Below are 15,311 nucleotides of genomic sequence, written 5' to 3'. Positions count from 1 at the left end.
AACGTCACCTGACTGAACTCAGAAAACAGGTGAGCCGTGAAGCGAGCCTGAGGGCACTTTGACATCAATTTCAGTCCACAATAGAGCAGTTCAGGACAAAATGGCCGCGCAGAGAGATTGATGAAAATGGATGGATTAATCTGCTTCATTTCTTAACTCGCAAACACAAACAGAATATGATGGTTTGATGTGCGGGGGCACATCGAACATTGCAAACACAAGTTTTGCCATTAGTTCACCTTAAAAAGCAAACAAAATAAAAACAGCCACGGGTAAATGGATAATCGTACCGCAAATGGCGTTGAAAAAAATGCTATCATTACTTGGTTGCCATCATAAAGAGACCATACAATTTAATGGTAGTTAGTTGCCATACGGTGATCATATTTAACAGCCATCTTTTTTGTTTGTCTTGGTAAAGTCTGATATTGGATTTAGCTCTTGTACCAGATCTCACTGGACCGTATAAGTGACCCTAATATTTTGGCTGTGTATCTGAACGCTCGCCTCGTTTGACTCCACAGGGTGGCGGAGAAGGAGCCCCTGAACAAGATGTCCCTCCATAACTTGGCCACAGTATTTGGCCCCACTCTACTCAGACCCTCCGAGTCCGAGAGCACCAAGGGACAAAATATTACCTCTGTGTCTGACATCTGGTCACATGACGTTATGGCACAGGTAATCCCCACGTGCACGTCAAGCGCCGCCATGTGTTTCTCTCTTTGCATCGTGACAGCAACAGCTGCGGTAAAAAGAGCTCGCTCATGATTGCTTATTTGTTGAATTCACCAATTATGTATCATAGCCCACCAGTGAGCACAGGGAGCCGTTGGTTTATGATACTGCCGTGCAAGATTTCTGCGTGAATACAATCTGAGAATCTGTCACCACACATCAAAAAAAGGCCTGCTCAGCTACTGCTGTGCATATACGTTATGTGCATATTCTCTCCCCCCCATTTCAGTACAGTGCCGCATTTCCAAATCGGGTTACATTGTCGTCGTTGGAACAGCAATCCGTCATAAATTCTGCCGTTATGGTCATGATCAAGGCTGGAACTTGAGATTTCACGCACTCGCTGTTTGATGGGTTCTTGCCTAAAAATAAGCTTGGTCAGTCTAGTAAGTTTCCAAATTAATTTCCCGTCCACAAAGTTTTAGTGTGTCTCGGGGCCATGCTGCTATCTGCATCATTTTCCTGTTCATTCATGTCATTTTGAGACCTCAAAAAGACCCGAAATTTAGTAAACAATCCTAAAATAGTATTACATGTACAGAGAAAACCTCATCGATCTGTTCCAGGAAGTCATTGTTTGTCTTGCAGCTCACTTAAGGGCTTTGTGTGGTATTTATTTATTTATATATTTTTTTCTTTTTTAAAAGAAGCGAACAAAACGACTGGATGTTAGCTCAAACTGGCACATAAGTGAAGCGCGCAGTCCTCTCTGGAGTCTCATAATGTAATAAACGGAGAGTGCTTATTGCACATTACATTATTTCGAATTGTCCTGGTTCTTTTTGCAGCACATAATCCAACAGTAAATCAAATGAGATCATGATCTGTAGCGAAAAAAAAAATATATGATGCTGCAGAACTTGCAATGTCAAACCCCGTTCCGATTTTATTGCGTGTTTGTCCAGGTGCAAGTGCTTCTCTACTACCTGCAGCATCCTCCCATCTCCTTTGCTGAGCTCAAGCGGAACACGCTCTACTTCTCCACCGACGTTTGAGCCCATCTTCGCCTCTGTCGGACCGGAGAATGAGGGACTGTGTAGGAGTCCTCTTACCTCGCCTCTCCTGCAAGCGGGCATCTCGTCTTGACTGTACAGCACCCACAATCCCATCCCCTTAACTCTGAGCACCCCCCCTACCCCCGCCCCGGTTAGGAAGGTGGTGACATTTTTGTGGTCTTCTCGATATAAAGGGGGGTTCGCTCTGGTTCAGTTTGGTGGGAGAGGAGGGGTTTCGGAGGCCACAGCCTGGCGCCGTGGCACATGATCAAGCCCGTGGACGTGGCATCAAGCTTTGTCCCCCTGCTCAGAGACATTCCACAAAGACCACATTTATGTTTTATAATAATTTAGTCGTTTCCTTTTGCTGTCTTTCTGGCTTTGCGCATGTGGAGGAGGAGGAGACCTGTGTCTGCCAGTTTGAGTGTGTGCGAGCGAATGTGCAGGACTGCAAGAATGAATGGCTGGCAAGAGTGTCCTTTTCTTAAACAGACATTCCCTCCCCACTGATTCTTGGCCAGATTATCCCTATTTATTTTAAATATCTATATATATAAATATCTGTGCCTGTACAGTTCTGTGCAACTAGAGAGATGCTCTAAGGAGTGTGTTTTTGAAGTCTATTCAGGTTGTGATGTTATTTTTTAGTCCGATTTTTCTCACTCACCATATTCATGGTTGGCAAATTGTACAGAAATATTCACCGCAGAAGCTCTGCCATTTTGTTACCCACCACTTTGTCGAGGAAAAAGTGAGCTTAGTTGGGACTCGATAGGGGGGTACAAACAATGAATGAAACCCCTTGCTTTTTTTTTTTCCTCTTCGTGTTATATTACAAGCCTGTTCCAAGCATCTCACTGCACTAGTATAATCAATAGGAAGATTTGCATAGCCCTCATTGCATGTTCAGCTCGTAATTGAAATTAGGCTAAGAAACGCAAAGATGGGTTGTGTGAACGAAAGCCCTTTTATGCTTTGTACAAAGCCAACCTTTCTGTTGTCAGGCCTGCAACATGTTGAAAAATTCCTGCAAAAACTGAGAGTAAGACTATTTGGTATTTTTCATAATATAAATTTGAAAATGTTGTATTTTACTTCCTTTGCGAAGAATTTAAGTATACTGTACTGTAATTTTGAGGATAAATGTAAATGTGAAAGTTTTCCCCTTTTTCTAGTGAAATAAAAGACAGACAAACTCATTTTGTGATGATGATTGACAGTTATTTACCAACGTAGCTGTGGATCCCACACTAAATTAAAAAAAAAAAATCAACATGGCATTTTGTCACGAATGACTTGTGGCAAGTTGTCATGTCATAAATAAAACTAGAGACGTTTAATTCTACATGGTAATCTAGAGTATTCATTTTCTACCGCTTATCCTTGCCAGGGCCAAGGGTGAGCTACAACTTTGATTGGTCGCCACACATAGACAACCATTCACACATTTTTAATATTCATTCCAGTTGAACAGATGCCTGTAAATCTCAAACATTTTAGGGTAATTCTGATCGGAAAAAAACTTACTTTTAACAATATACAATAAACAGCAGCACTGTAAAGTGGAACAAACTAGAAAATATTTATCCTTTGAAAGAAGTCATTCCAGATGTGCAAACAATATAATGCCAGCAACAACTTTTAGTGACCTCACATTGATAATCAAATCTGTCCATTTCAGAACCATCCTTTCTTTTACAATATTTAGCAAATGATTACTCCCCAAAATGTGCCTTTTGAGCACCCCTCCACCATCCATGTAAATTATATTTCAGTACTTCTCAAACTCAGATGCTGATGGCCTCGATGAACAGTAACTTGGGGTTCAAATCATATTTAACTACGTGCAAATCTGGATCAGTGTGTCAATAAAATAAACAAACTAAACCATATACTGTACACCTAATAAAGTGTCTTCTAAATTAAATTGCCAACGTTTCCGTATTGTTTTTCCTCTCTAACCTACACAAACATCACCCTCTTCTGATCAAACTCACGCAGTGCTGCTGCGTCAACGAGGCGCGCAAAATTCTGAAGTCAACCTTTCTATCGTGCGGCTACATACAGTACTATACTGCTGAAAGTGGTATCTTTAAGTACATTGAAATGCGATGCGTTTGCGTTCATGATAATGCATCATTTTTTCGCAGAAACGTAAATTAAAAATAGTAGACAATATAATACACTGCATAGTCAATTCACAAAACTAAATATTCCGCTTTTCCTTTTGCTGTGTTTTTATGATCAACTGCAGTCCTGACAGGGGAGTAACGCTTAAAAATATCCTAAAAATGTAATATTATTGCACACAAATTAGAAAAATCAAAAGTCCCTGTTCGCTTAACACCATTTTTATTACGCCCTATGACATTGCACATTGCATTTTATTGGTGTATGAAGAACAAACCCATTGCTAATGGTGGTAATCTTTGCCAAATACATGTGTCATGGTAGTTTCTCCTTTGTAAGGATATTGGCTGGCAACCGGTCCTTTTCCAGCTGCCTGAAAACAGCCTGGATAGCCGACAGCAACCCTGCGACCTACGTAAGGATATGCGAGTCAGATGATGGATGGATGGATGGATGGATGGATGGATAAAAGTGTTTTTATGCAGCTAACTCACGTTCATGTTATCATTTGTCACAGATTTACTAAATCCGGTTTATATTGGCACAAACTAAAGTAAGGTGGAATAATAGGTTCATGATCTCTGTTGAATTGGGCCTGTCTGCACTTAAAACAAACCAAACAAAAACGATACAACATATTTTTTTTGCAAATTATTTTCCTCAAGCTACAGCGCACTTGTACAGTACTGTAAATGCGAAGCAAATAATGACCCTCTTCTAACTACATTTCCCACAATGCTCACGTTCCAGTATCCCGGAAGTTGGACGTTTATTGACAACATGGCTGCTGATCTGGCTGTGGCTTTGACAAAAATTGGAATTTGACAGCGTTCACCGGGTGTACACACGCACACTATTTCCATGTGTTGAGTGTACAGTGCGCATTTATTCGAATGACGGGACCTGCCAACTCACGGGATGGTGTCAGTGAGCTGAGGAAACGTTCCGAGTAATCCCGTCATGTCGTTTTTCAAGCGGAAAGGTGAGGAAGCATTCTCAGCTGCAACGTCAACTGTAGCGAGCTACTTGGAAGAGAAAGCGAGGGAGAAAACGGACCATTAACTTATATCTTATGTCAACTTAGCCAAGTGTAATATTTTGTCACAAGATAATGGTTCAATTCTTGGTTCGGTGAATGCCTGCAGTGCGCCGGCTTGGGTAGTAAGGCATTTCAATGGTTAGCTTCCGAGTAGCCTCCCCATCATCATTATCGTTGCTTGATATAATGCAGCTCCAGTCCACGGCCACCAGGAAATAAAATGTCGAGAAAAAAAAGTTAAATGTTTATAATAACATGGTTAATATTCTATTTTAAAACTGTACCCGTGAAGGTCTGCTATGACAGGTAAGATAAGATAAGATATCCTTTATTCGTCCCCCCCAAAAAAAAGGATATATATATATATAAAGGAGGTAGTTTCCCTCTATGTCACGTGAACGACATCCTGCATACTACATCTTTGTTATCATTATTTTATCACATTCAAGAATATTTTCCAGTGTTGTGAAGACAAATTCAAAAGCGTGACATCCACAAAAACTAAAAGGTCCTTCTCAACAAGTCAAATTCATTGTAGTTATTCTGGTATTTAGCCGGCCTTGGTTCATCTTCTAAGTATATTGGCAAAGACTCCTTCAAGAGGGAAAATAAATGGAGACGGTGGCCTCCAAAAACTAATCATCTTGTGATTGTTGAGGAACTCACGCTACAATGGCGAGAGGAAATATTTTCCCCATAGCCTACAAGAATTAAATGCTGCTGACTCAGCAGCTCTACCGTTGGAGGAAATGTGAAGAAAAGACCTCTTTGTCATATGGTGACTACAGTGGCTTTGAGAAAGTCAGTGTTTTCTTGGGGCCGTTATTTTATTTTTTACAAGCAGAGTGTTTGAACTCATTGTGTGCTTCTTGTTGGTCACAAGAAAAAAATCAATTTTAAAGTCCATTGTCAATCTACATATGCACAGGTCTTTGCTTTTAGCCACTTATTGTTTTCCAAAAGAAATATAAGTGGCAAATGTGCATAAAATTTGGGACTATTTGTAGTGCAACCCAAATTTCCTAGAAAAATATGCCTCGAGGGCCAAAAAGTAACTTGTGATGTCATGCTGTCAGGCTGATGAATAAAAAATAACAATCATAATAATAATAATAATTAAATGATGTGAAGGTAAATTGTAAATAGTACTGCGATTTATCCATTTGTGTTCATATTGTATTTAATTGAAAGATGTTTGTTGTTGTTTTTTTTTTTCTCTTCTTCTTTCTACATACATTCTTGCTGCTGGAGGCTGTAAATTTCCCCATTGTGGGACAAATAAAGGATATCTTATCTTATCTTAAAATCTTGCAAGGCCTGAGCTCAGTAAGGAATACACTACCACGTATCGTCCTAACTTTGGAATGAAATGTTTTTCTATGATGCACCGATTGAATACTTTTGTCACAAGTTTCACACATCCTATCAGTGCCTGTTATGAGCATCCTCTGGACTGGTGCTCTGTTGGTGCTTTTCTATTTGAGACTCATCGCCTGCCCCTCTGCTTTATCGAAAGACACGATTGCAGATTCTCTGTAATGCCTGCCATGGTCTGTTCATTCTAAGACCTCTCAATGTTGGTACGTGAGAGGCCAGTGCAGTGAGCTGGACTGAGAGGTCTTTCACATACAAGTCCCGTTTCCCAGTTTTCATTGCTCCCCAGCAAATGGTTTGTTTGCATTCCTTAGCGTATTTTACTTTCCTGTTGGAATTAGGCAACTAGGGTCATGTTACCTTTTTGTTATTCTTTCTGAAGACACCAAGACTACACATTGCCGTCCCTGTTCACAGGTCTCGGCCTTAATTACAAAAAAAAAGAAAAAGAAAAAAAAGAATGCTCTCCTTGTTATAGCAATGATTTGTCATTTCTCCCAACAGCCAAAAGCAAAGAACCTGAGAGAGTGACCGACGCAAAAGTCAACAGAGGTGAGTTCATCATTACTCAATGGCAATACACACATCTTGTTTATGAGCAATATATGAAAATAGGCTGCAAGAACTAAGTGTACCTTCCAGTTTTTCCTTATTGTCCTTTTCAATTTTCTGTGAATCCCCCGGTCAAAGGTCTCGGCAGCCCTCACTCCGCATCACCGCCACTGAAGAACAACCATGCCATCCAGGAAGCTGCGGGGCCCAGCCATGTGGCCATCAGCGCCATCTCTGCCAACATGGACTCGTTCGCCCGCGGTCGCACAGCCATCCTCAAGAAACAGCCCAGCCACATGGAAGCTGCGCACTTTGGTGATCTCGGTATGTACCCTGAATTCTTCTGCTGTTCATAGCGCTTATCGATACTCTTTAAACTGAGCTCTTATGGTTCATACACTGAAGTCTCGTCTTGTTATTATTGGTTTGAAATCCCCCATTTTTGTTTTAACTTTAGAGGTGTATAAAAAAAATTTGTACCTACGTCTGTGTTGTCCAGTGGAAAAAAAACTGCACTGATTGATCTATGACTCTGTGATGTGGTGAATGGCTAGTGTAGAAAACATGGGCTGGGCAACACAGAGGTGGAAGAACCTGTACCACAGCCTATGCCACAAAATATAACAGAAACAGGCTGCAAGAAAAATAAGAGTTGTTGAGTGATTGATAAATGGGCGGTGATAGTATGCAGAGAATTGAAGTGAAAATGTGAACTTTTGCCATATGGTGAGCCAACCAATGAAGTCGAAGCAGCATTTTGCCTCCTGTTTTGCTGTGACGAAAGGTCCCAAAAGACCTGGAATGACTAATAACCTCTCTCAATAATAAACGCGGCCTTGCGTTTGCTCTGTAGTCCTCATTCGGGCACATTCTTTTGATTTCATCACTTAAGAATGCCTGACGACATTCAAGCAATCGCTCGTCATTCACAACATAGAGTTTGCTGCTCGTATGTCATCTGTCATGTCACACTAACAAAACATTCCATCTCACTTTTTTCGAGTCCAGTGTGAGCTGCATAGTTACATGGAGCAGTGCACTCCAGTCGATTCTCTGGCCCACAAAAAAAGCCGATCAAGCTTTCAGGAACTTCACAAAACAGAATTACGTGTTCAGAAAACAAACCAAATGCAGGAAATGGATATTTATTATTAATTCCCCCGCCACCTCCTGCCCCTGAATTTTGGAAGCTGTAAAGTAAGTAGATTACTGTAGTTCCTTTTCTAATCACTGCCTAAATGCAAGTCATAGAGTCATATGAGTGCCTGTGGAAAAATATTTAACTACTTGCTGTGAAAACTGAAAGTTGTAATGCCATAACTATATTCTTATGTCTCATTGCAAAAATGAACTTTTGGAAGTCTACCGCTCAGTCCAAAAAAAAGAAAATAGCCGTTTTGTCATTTTCTTGTTACAAAATAGTTTGTTAAACAAACACTAATTTTAATTTACACTAGTGAATGAAATACTGTACTTTTATCAATGAGAATATCTTTCTCATAAAAGTTTGATTTGAGTACTTCATTTTGGAAAAAGTCAAACTCACATTCTATCGATTCAGTCAAAATGCCTCAGACCAGCAAGCCCCCTTTTTGTTGACGCGTTTGTGTGTCTCAGGTCATTCCAGTGTGAACTATCAGCCCCAGGAGACCCGCTCACGGCTCTCCAAGACCGTGGACCAAGTGCTTCGGGACAATGTGGCGATCCCCCATTACATGCGTTTTATGGAGCGTCATGGTGCCGACCACCTGGTTCGCTTCTGGCTGGAGGCTGAGAGTTTCCGCTCCACCAGCTGGTCGTGGGTCCGAGCGCACAGCCTCAACTCTGTCAAACACAGCACATTGGCTGAACCCGTCGCCGGCTCCGGAGATGGTTCCGACTTGCCGGAGCTCCCCCAGCACAACTCCCATGACCTGGAATGGAACAGCGCAGGAGTCACGGCGCAGCCCGAGCAGCCGGACCCCTCCTGTACCGACGTAGGCCTGCAACCCGGCACCCCTCGAGCCGAAACTCCTAGCAGGCAGACTCCGTCCAGGACCGGGACCCCTTCCAAAGGGCAGTCAAACATCAGCCTGCGAGATCTCTCTGAAAAACTCATGAGAAGTAAGCCTGATTGCTTTTATGTCTGCCCATCTTTGAGATTTTTGTATGTCTTTCCTCAAGGTGAGATAGAAACTCTATGCACATGGAAGGCTGCCAATGAGCAATTGTTCAACTACTTTGTGGAATGACACACAAGATAACAGTCAACCACAAATAAATTGTTTTAAAAAAAACTTCCATCCATCCATTTTCACGAGGGTCGCGGGTGTGCTAGAGCCGATCACAGCTGCCTTCGGGCAATAGGCGGGGGACACCCTGAACTGGTTGCCAGCCAATTACAGGGCACACATAAACATACAACCATTCACACTCACACCTAGAAACAATTAAAGTGTTCCATTAACCTGCCATGCATGTTTGTGGAATGTGGGAGGACTACCCAGAGAAAATTCTGAACACATGTCAAAGAATATGTATTCCATTATATCCATGTTCACATTGGCTATGAAACACTGTTGCAGTGGACATTCAGGATCCCTTCAATGCATTTTGGCAGCACGGTGCAATTAGCGGTTAGCTTGAGTGCCTCGCAGCCAGCAGGTCTGGTTTCAAATCTCTGTTGTGGCGTTGGCTTGTTCTCTCTGTGAATCTCTTGCTCGTCACCCATTAGCGCTCGCATACCAAATACAGGCTTCTTAGGTTGAATTGAAGACTCAATGTTGTCCACAGATGTTTCCTTAAAAAAATATGTATATGGAAATCGATATTGTCAAATTAATTCATAGGGCTCTCTTGTTTTAGGTATCGAAAAAGATGCAGTTACCATCTTCACCAAGTACGTCTCCCCGGATGCTGTGAGGCCCATCCCAATCACTGAACAGATCCGAAATGACATCGTTGGTAAGATTGGAATGAATTCTTCGGAGTGGTCAAGATAACTTCTAACTCTGTTTCTGCTCTTTTTGTGTTTAGCTAAGATTTGCGGCGAGGATGGCATGGTGGACCCAAATTGCTTTGTCATTGCACAGTCGGTCGTCTTCACCATCTTGGAGCAACAGTAAGCCACCGGTGGAGTTAATAGTCACACAAGCCTCCGTGGTTCGAGTTTGGTGTGCACGGTTAGAGTTTAACCAATTTCCCTTAATGTATTCCCAGATACTTTCTTGAATTCCTGCGGAGTCACCATTTCTGTAAATACCAGATTGAAGTGTTGACGAGTGGCTCCGTGTTCCTGGCTGACATTTTGTTCTGTGAGTCGGCTCTCTTCTACTTCTCTGAGGTGAGTCGGCCCCAAAGGTTCCCAAAACATCACTCTGTTGTCTGCCACAATAAACCTGTGCAAACCTCTCTGCGCATTCATCGCAGTTGGAATTGCTTGTTTCTTCCCGACATTCATCTTTGTGATAACAGATCATGTCTTGCACAACGTATTGCATCACTTCCTGGTTACTTTTTGGGGGTTTTGCATAGCAACACAAACTGACAAAACTGTCATAGAGTGGAGGGTGCTGATTAAGGCTGTTCAGCGTCACTCAGTAAATGCTGTACATGAACCGCATTGACGACATTGGTGTGAGCATTATTTTTTATGACAACACTTTTTAACAATTACTGACATAGTTTATAGCGCCAGTAAAATATTTTGGCAGTGATGGCATAAAATCCCCTTCTGAATGTGCTTTAGAATCAACCGCTTTTAGTCATTTTTAGATGGCACAAAGGTCAGCTCCACAAACACAAAACATTCCTTGTTAGTTATGAAGGGTGTTGTTATGGAAAGTTTCAATAAAATATTCTCTCACCCCCCACACCCCCCCCCGCTCTATCTTTGCAGTACATGGAAAAGGAAGAGGCGATGAATGTACTGCAGTTCTGGCTCGCGGCTGACAACTTCCAAAACCAGCTAGCAGCAAAGAAGGGCCAGTATGATGGCCAGGAGGCCCAAAATGACGCCATGATCCTTTATGACAAGTAAAACTGCTTATGAAAGCAATTTAATACACCTCCAGACTAAAGGTTTTATGTGTTTGCTTTATGAGAAATCATCTTGTTTATTTCTTAGGTATTTCTCACTACAAGCTACAAACCCTCTGGGATTTGGCGACTCGGTACGCATGGAGATTGAGTCGAACATCTGCCGGGAGGGGGGCCCTCTGCCTGAATGCTTTACCACTCCACTTAGACAAGCCTGGACCACCATGGAGAAGGTACAGGAGAAGTCTGCTCCATTTTGAATGGGGCTCCTCATATAGTTGCACGAGCTACGGCAATTCCAGGGATACATTATTAACCCATGTAGATCGTTTAAAAAGAAAAAATAACTGTCGGTCAAGTACTCATTTTTGATACGTGCTGTCATATCCCAAAGACCAAAATAGTTAATACACCACATTTCCTATCTTGTTGAAATTGGTTTCTTGATGGCTTGGCAGGCACCCAGCCATCAAGCCAACTATTTGCAAGCGAGCAAATATATTTTTTTCCCTCTCGTTGTATACTCTTTAACTCTTTCATTCCACAAGACACTTTTTAAAATTAGGCCCCGCCTACCAAGGACGTACTTGTACGTCTAAGTCCTTTTTTTTGCATCATAGAGAGGAGGAGGGTCTAATGCAATCTGTGAATGAGAATAAGCCGTTTGCATTGTAAATCATGTAAAAAAGCGACCACTAGGTGGCAGTGGTGCCTCACGTGATTGAAATGCACACTTTTATAAAAAGCTCTTTTTCTCAGTTTTTTGCCCAGGAATCGCCATTTTGATTAAACTTAGCCATTTTGTAATGCCGATTGCTGAAGAATGAAAAAAGATAGAAACAAAAGTTTAATTTTTCTGGTGAAAGAAGAGAGTCCAAACTTTATTTTGGTAGGCTCCATGTTTATATAGCATTAGAACCAAATATTCAAGAGCAATCAAAATCCAGTAAAACGCTGGGATTGAGGGGGTTGCTCCAGTGAAAATGGCTGGCCTTGAATGAGTGAAGAGTCCCCCTTGTTGCGCATGCGTTCAGGTGTATATGCCAGGCTTCCTGTCCAGTAACCTTTACTACATGTACCTGAGTGACCTCCTCAATTCGGTGCGGGCGGACGAGTTTGTGAATGTCAACACTCCAGGTCAGGGTGCCGCGGCGGACAACGAGCAGCGCTCAAGTTCAAGTGTCAGCGAGGCCTCCTTGATGCAGGTGACCCCCAAAAACCCTCAAGCACTCTGGGGCGGGCCTGATATTTCATGACATTTAGAAATCGGACAATCTTTGATCGTGCCAAAGAGGAACAATTTTTGTGTTTAAGGAGAAAGAAATGCAATGTCGCATGTCGCGCTCTGACGTATTTTGAACACGGTATCTCCATGACAGTCCGGCGCCAAAAAGGCAGCGATAAAGATCTTGAAAAACTTCGATGAGGCCATCACGGTTGATGTGGCCAGTCTTGACCCCGAATCTTTGTACCAGAGGCCATACGCTGGGTGAGTGGCGTCGCTTAAATATTGTTATTATTCTACTACATTACATTGCTTATCTTACATGTTTTCTGAATATCTCTTTCCTGTCTCACCATTTCAATCCTGACCCGTACAGTGGAAAAAAAAACTGATAACTAAAGCCACATAGAATCATTCCAAAGCTTTCAATGCATTTTCGTTTTATTTTAAGGAATGGTGTAGGCCAGGGGTGCCCATTAGGTAGATCCTGATCTACCGGTAGATCTAAGACAGGTCCCAAGTAGATCCGAAGAGTGTCGAGGAGAAGAAAAAAACAACTACCATTTGTGTGTCTTTGTACATGTTCGTAACATATTTTTTTGGTGTTCATGTACTCTGAACCCTAATCATCTTATCAGTCTCATTTTCACCAAAAAATATTTTAAAAAAGAAAATAAAGCAGGTAAATAGGGCACGGGCAAAGAATAGGAATCTAGGAGGGCCCAGGGAAGCACTTTAAAACAGTACGTGTGAGCTACAATAGTTAACAGGCTGCAAAAGTGCGTCGCATGCCTCAGTTTCAAGCTGTTTCTCATCATGGCATGCGTGTGTGTGTGTGTGTGCGTGTGTGTGTGTGTGTGTGTGTGTGTGTGTGTGTGTGTGTGTGTGTGTGTGTGTGTGCGCATGCGCGCGTGCGTGCGTGCCGGTAAGGGTAGATCCCGGAAGGTTAGTTGATCGAAAAGTTTGGGCACCCCTAGTGTAGGCTCTTTACAGAAGTGCCCATACCCTAAAACTAATCCTTTATAAAGTAGTTACATTGTCTTTAATTACAGTATTGAGTCTTTATGATCAGACAATATTTTGACCATTCTTCAGGCCGAACATATTACCAATTGGATCTAGATCTGGGCTCTGAATCTGGATCTGTGCTTTAAATCCGACACAAGTGGTTGTCTTTTGGTTAGCACCACTCTTTATTTTTGTCTTATTTGTCCTTCTCTTCAGAAAGATGACATTCGGGAGAGTGAATGAGTTGGGCCAATTTATCAGGGAGGCAGAACCAGAACCAGACGTGAAGAAATCCAAAGGTACCATGCACTCTTACTCATTTTCCTCCACCTCGCAAGGCATTTTACATGTAATCATTTTACGCAGCAAGCGATGTTGCCTCCTTGTCCAACTCGTCCTTTGTTCCAATTTAGGCTTCATGTTCTCACAAGCCATGAAGAAATGGGTCCAAGGTAACTCAAATGAGGTGAGACCGCAGCAAAGCTTCTTCAAATGCACCTTGACATAACGTCGCATCTGTGACAAGGCACTTAATGAGACCGTAGCGTAGACTCGGATCGAAAAGATGAATGAAAGTTGATATCTGTAAAATCTTGATTGAAGGCTCAGGAGGAAATGGCCTGGCAGATAGCGAAAATGATTGTCAACGATGTTGTGCAGTCAAACCTTGACAGTCCTGGCAAGTCCACGAAGGTATATATATATTTTAAAAAAATAATAATAATTCTCACTCAACATGTTCCACGACAGTTGAAATTATTTGTTTTGTACTTTGTCTCTTTTCTCTCCATGCAGTTGTGACCCCATGAAGACGATCCCCCTGCAAATGCTGGCCAATTATACACATGGCTTACCCTGTAACAAAGTGGAAGTACTGTACCTCATTGTTTCAACTCCATAACAATATGAAGGTGCGCAGTGGTCAGTTTAAGTGAAGCCCTTGCATCACATGACGGGGGCGTCTTTCCAATTCAGTCTGGTACCTTAAAGCAACCTCGCAGAAAGACAAAGCATGTCTGCTAACGGTGCAAGCAAAACTGTTGCAGACTCTCGTTGCGTTGTCTTATGTCGGACCTTCGGAGGATGTCACGCAGACTGAATTCCGCGCATTTCCTCACGACACACCTCCCCATGCCTTTTGTTTTTAATGAGCATTCCCTGTTTTTAGAAGACGTTTTTCTTAAGCCAAATAACAGTATGGAGCGTTCGCCCTTTTACATATGCACACACTCCCTTTAGTAGCCTGCCTGTCCAATGGTGAATTATGTAAAGAGGAAATTTATTTGGAGAGGATCTGCAAATGACAATGAGAGAGAGGAAGACCTGGTACCTCTTGCGTTAAACCTCTTGGCACTTTTTATGAGCATAGAATACAATTAAAAACAACAACTCTGTGATGAATTCAAATGCTCCACTTGTTCTAAATGATATATATCGCTACATGTAAATATGTATAATGTAGACTGGTTTCTCCCATACATAAATGTCAGTACTTTTTTTATGGTGACCGCTGTTATGTTGTTTTTTTTTTCTCTCCTGTATGCATCTCAGAAACAACTGGACATTTGCTCAATGAATTAACTTTTTTTTTAGCCTTACTGAGGTGTGGAAAAGAACCAGAAAGGAGTTTTGGTACCATGTACCTCTGATGTTTTTCAATATGTATGTGCACCTAATCTAAATCTATTTAAATTGTTTGATTTAAATACATACGTTGTCAATGGTTTTGTCTCTGCTCCTTTTATTGTATTTTTAAAAAATCATAACACACTCCTAGGTTCACCGACATACAATGTTTCAAGGGTACAAATTTAGACAAAGGTACATTTCAAACACTTTTTCAACCATTAAAGTGACTTGTAAATTGTACAAAATTTGAAAAAAAACGATATTTTTTTTCCCAGGAGGGGCAAACAACATTTTTGTCGTCACATCGTACAACACAAGCCATCGTCCACCGATTATTGTTGAAAGGTATCGGACAGGAAAATGGGAAAAAAATTCGAAGGTGTTACATCCCTTGGAAGACAGTGCAGACAGTAATCAACAAGTGGACAAAATATTATCTAGAGCTTGATGTCCCCCCGAAATAGATGAAAATAAACAATAAGAAAACTAGTCACGCATGCTGCCTTGAAGCTAACAACATTTCAGGAGCTACAGCAGCAGTTTCTAGTAAGTACTGGCGTTAAATTGCCCAACACGGCAGTTGTCCGTTCTTCGTAGGGTTGCAAGT

The 15,311-nt window shown here is 41.8% G+C and overlaps 2 protein-coding genes and 1 long non-coding RNA gene across 12 annotated transcripts in view; all 3 read left to right on the top strand.

Annotated features, from left to right (window-relative positions):
* Nucleotides 1-2,929, top strand: part of abr (ABR activator of RhoGEF and GTPase) — a 78,994-nt gene extending 76,065 nt beyond the window's left edge. For 5 of the 10 annotated variants that reach the window (XM_052047756.1, XM_052047755.1, XM_052047759.1 and 2 more), the window contains 2 exons: nt 525-747; nt 1,641-2,929. In XM_052047756.1, the coding sequence (XP_051903716.1) occupies nt 525-747; nt 1,641-1,730 (313 nt within the window). In that variant the 3' untranslated portion in view covers nt 1,731-2,929. The remainder of the gene's footprint in view (nt 1-524; nt 748-1,640) is intronic. The other 5 variants (XM_052047757.1, XM_052047760.1, XM_052047765.1 and 2 more) reach the window with 1 other exon arrangement.
* Nucleotides 2,930-4,260: 1,331 nt separating this feature from the next.
* Nucleotides 4,261-14,798, top strand: akap10 (A kinase (PRKA) anchor protein 10). Its single transcript, XM_052047845.1, has 16 exons — nt 4,261-4,275; nt 4,611-4,842; nt 6,778-6,825; nt 6,964-7,149; nt 8,443-8,928; nt 9,670-9,768; nt 9,841-9,925; nt 10,024-10,147; nt 10,703-10,839; nt 10,931-11,075; nt 11,877-12,047; nt 12,222-12,331; nt 13,292-13,374; nt 13,489-13,541; nt 13,679-13,768; nt 13,871-14,798. The coding sequence occupies exons 2-16, from the start codon at nt 4,821-4,823 to the stop codon at nt 13,874-13,876; spliced, it is 1,845 nt and encodes a 614-aa protein (XP_051903805.1). The 5' UTR covers nt 4,261-4,275; nt 4,611-4,820; the 3' UTR covers nt 13,877-14,798.
* LOC127588963 (uncharacterized) lies at nt 4,849-6,719 on the top strand. The gene is made up of 3 exons (XR_007959242.1): nt 4,849-5,205; nt 5,274-5,957; nt 6,184-6,719. It is a non-coding gene; the product is annotated as an uncharacterized LOC127588963 (long non-coding RNA).
* Nucleotides 14,799-15,311: the final 513 nt, after the last annotated feature.

This window comes from Hippocampus zosterae, chromosome 16, assembly GCF_025434085.1.
Source record: "Hippocampus zosterae strain Florida chromosome 16, ASM2543408v3, whole genome shotgun sequence".
Classification (NCBI taxonomy): domain Eukaryota; kingdom Metazoa; phylum Chordata; class Actinopteri; order Syngnathiformes; family Syngnathidae; genus Hippocampus; species Hippocampus zosterae.
This window is presented reverse-complemented; position numbering and strand designations above follow the sequence as displayed.

Bases quoted from the DNA above. Each gene is read 5' to 3' on its own strand.
- akap10 (XM_052047845.1), top strand. From the start codon at position 4,821: ATGTCGTTTTTCAAGCGGAAAG. The intron at 10,840-10,930 runs GTAAAACTGCTT...TTTATTTCTTAG, and splicing joins GCCATGATCCTTTATGACAA to GTATTTCTCACTACAAGCTA. The intron at 13,542-13,678 runs GTGAGACCGCAG...TCTTGATTGAAG, and splicing joins TCCAAGGTAACTCAAATGAG to GCTCAGGAGGAAATGGCCTG.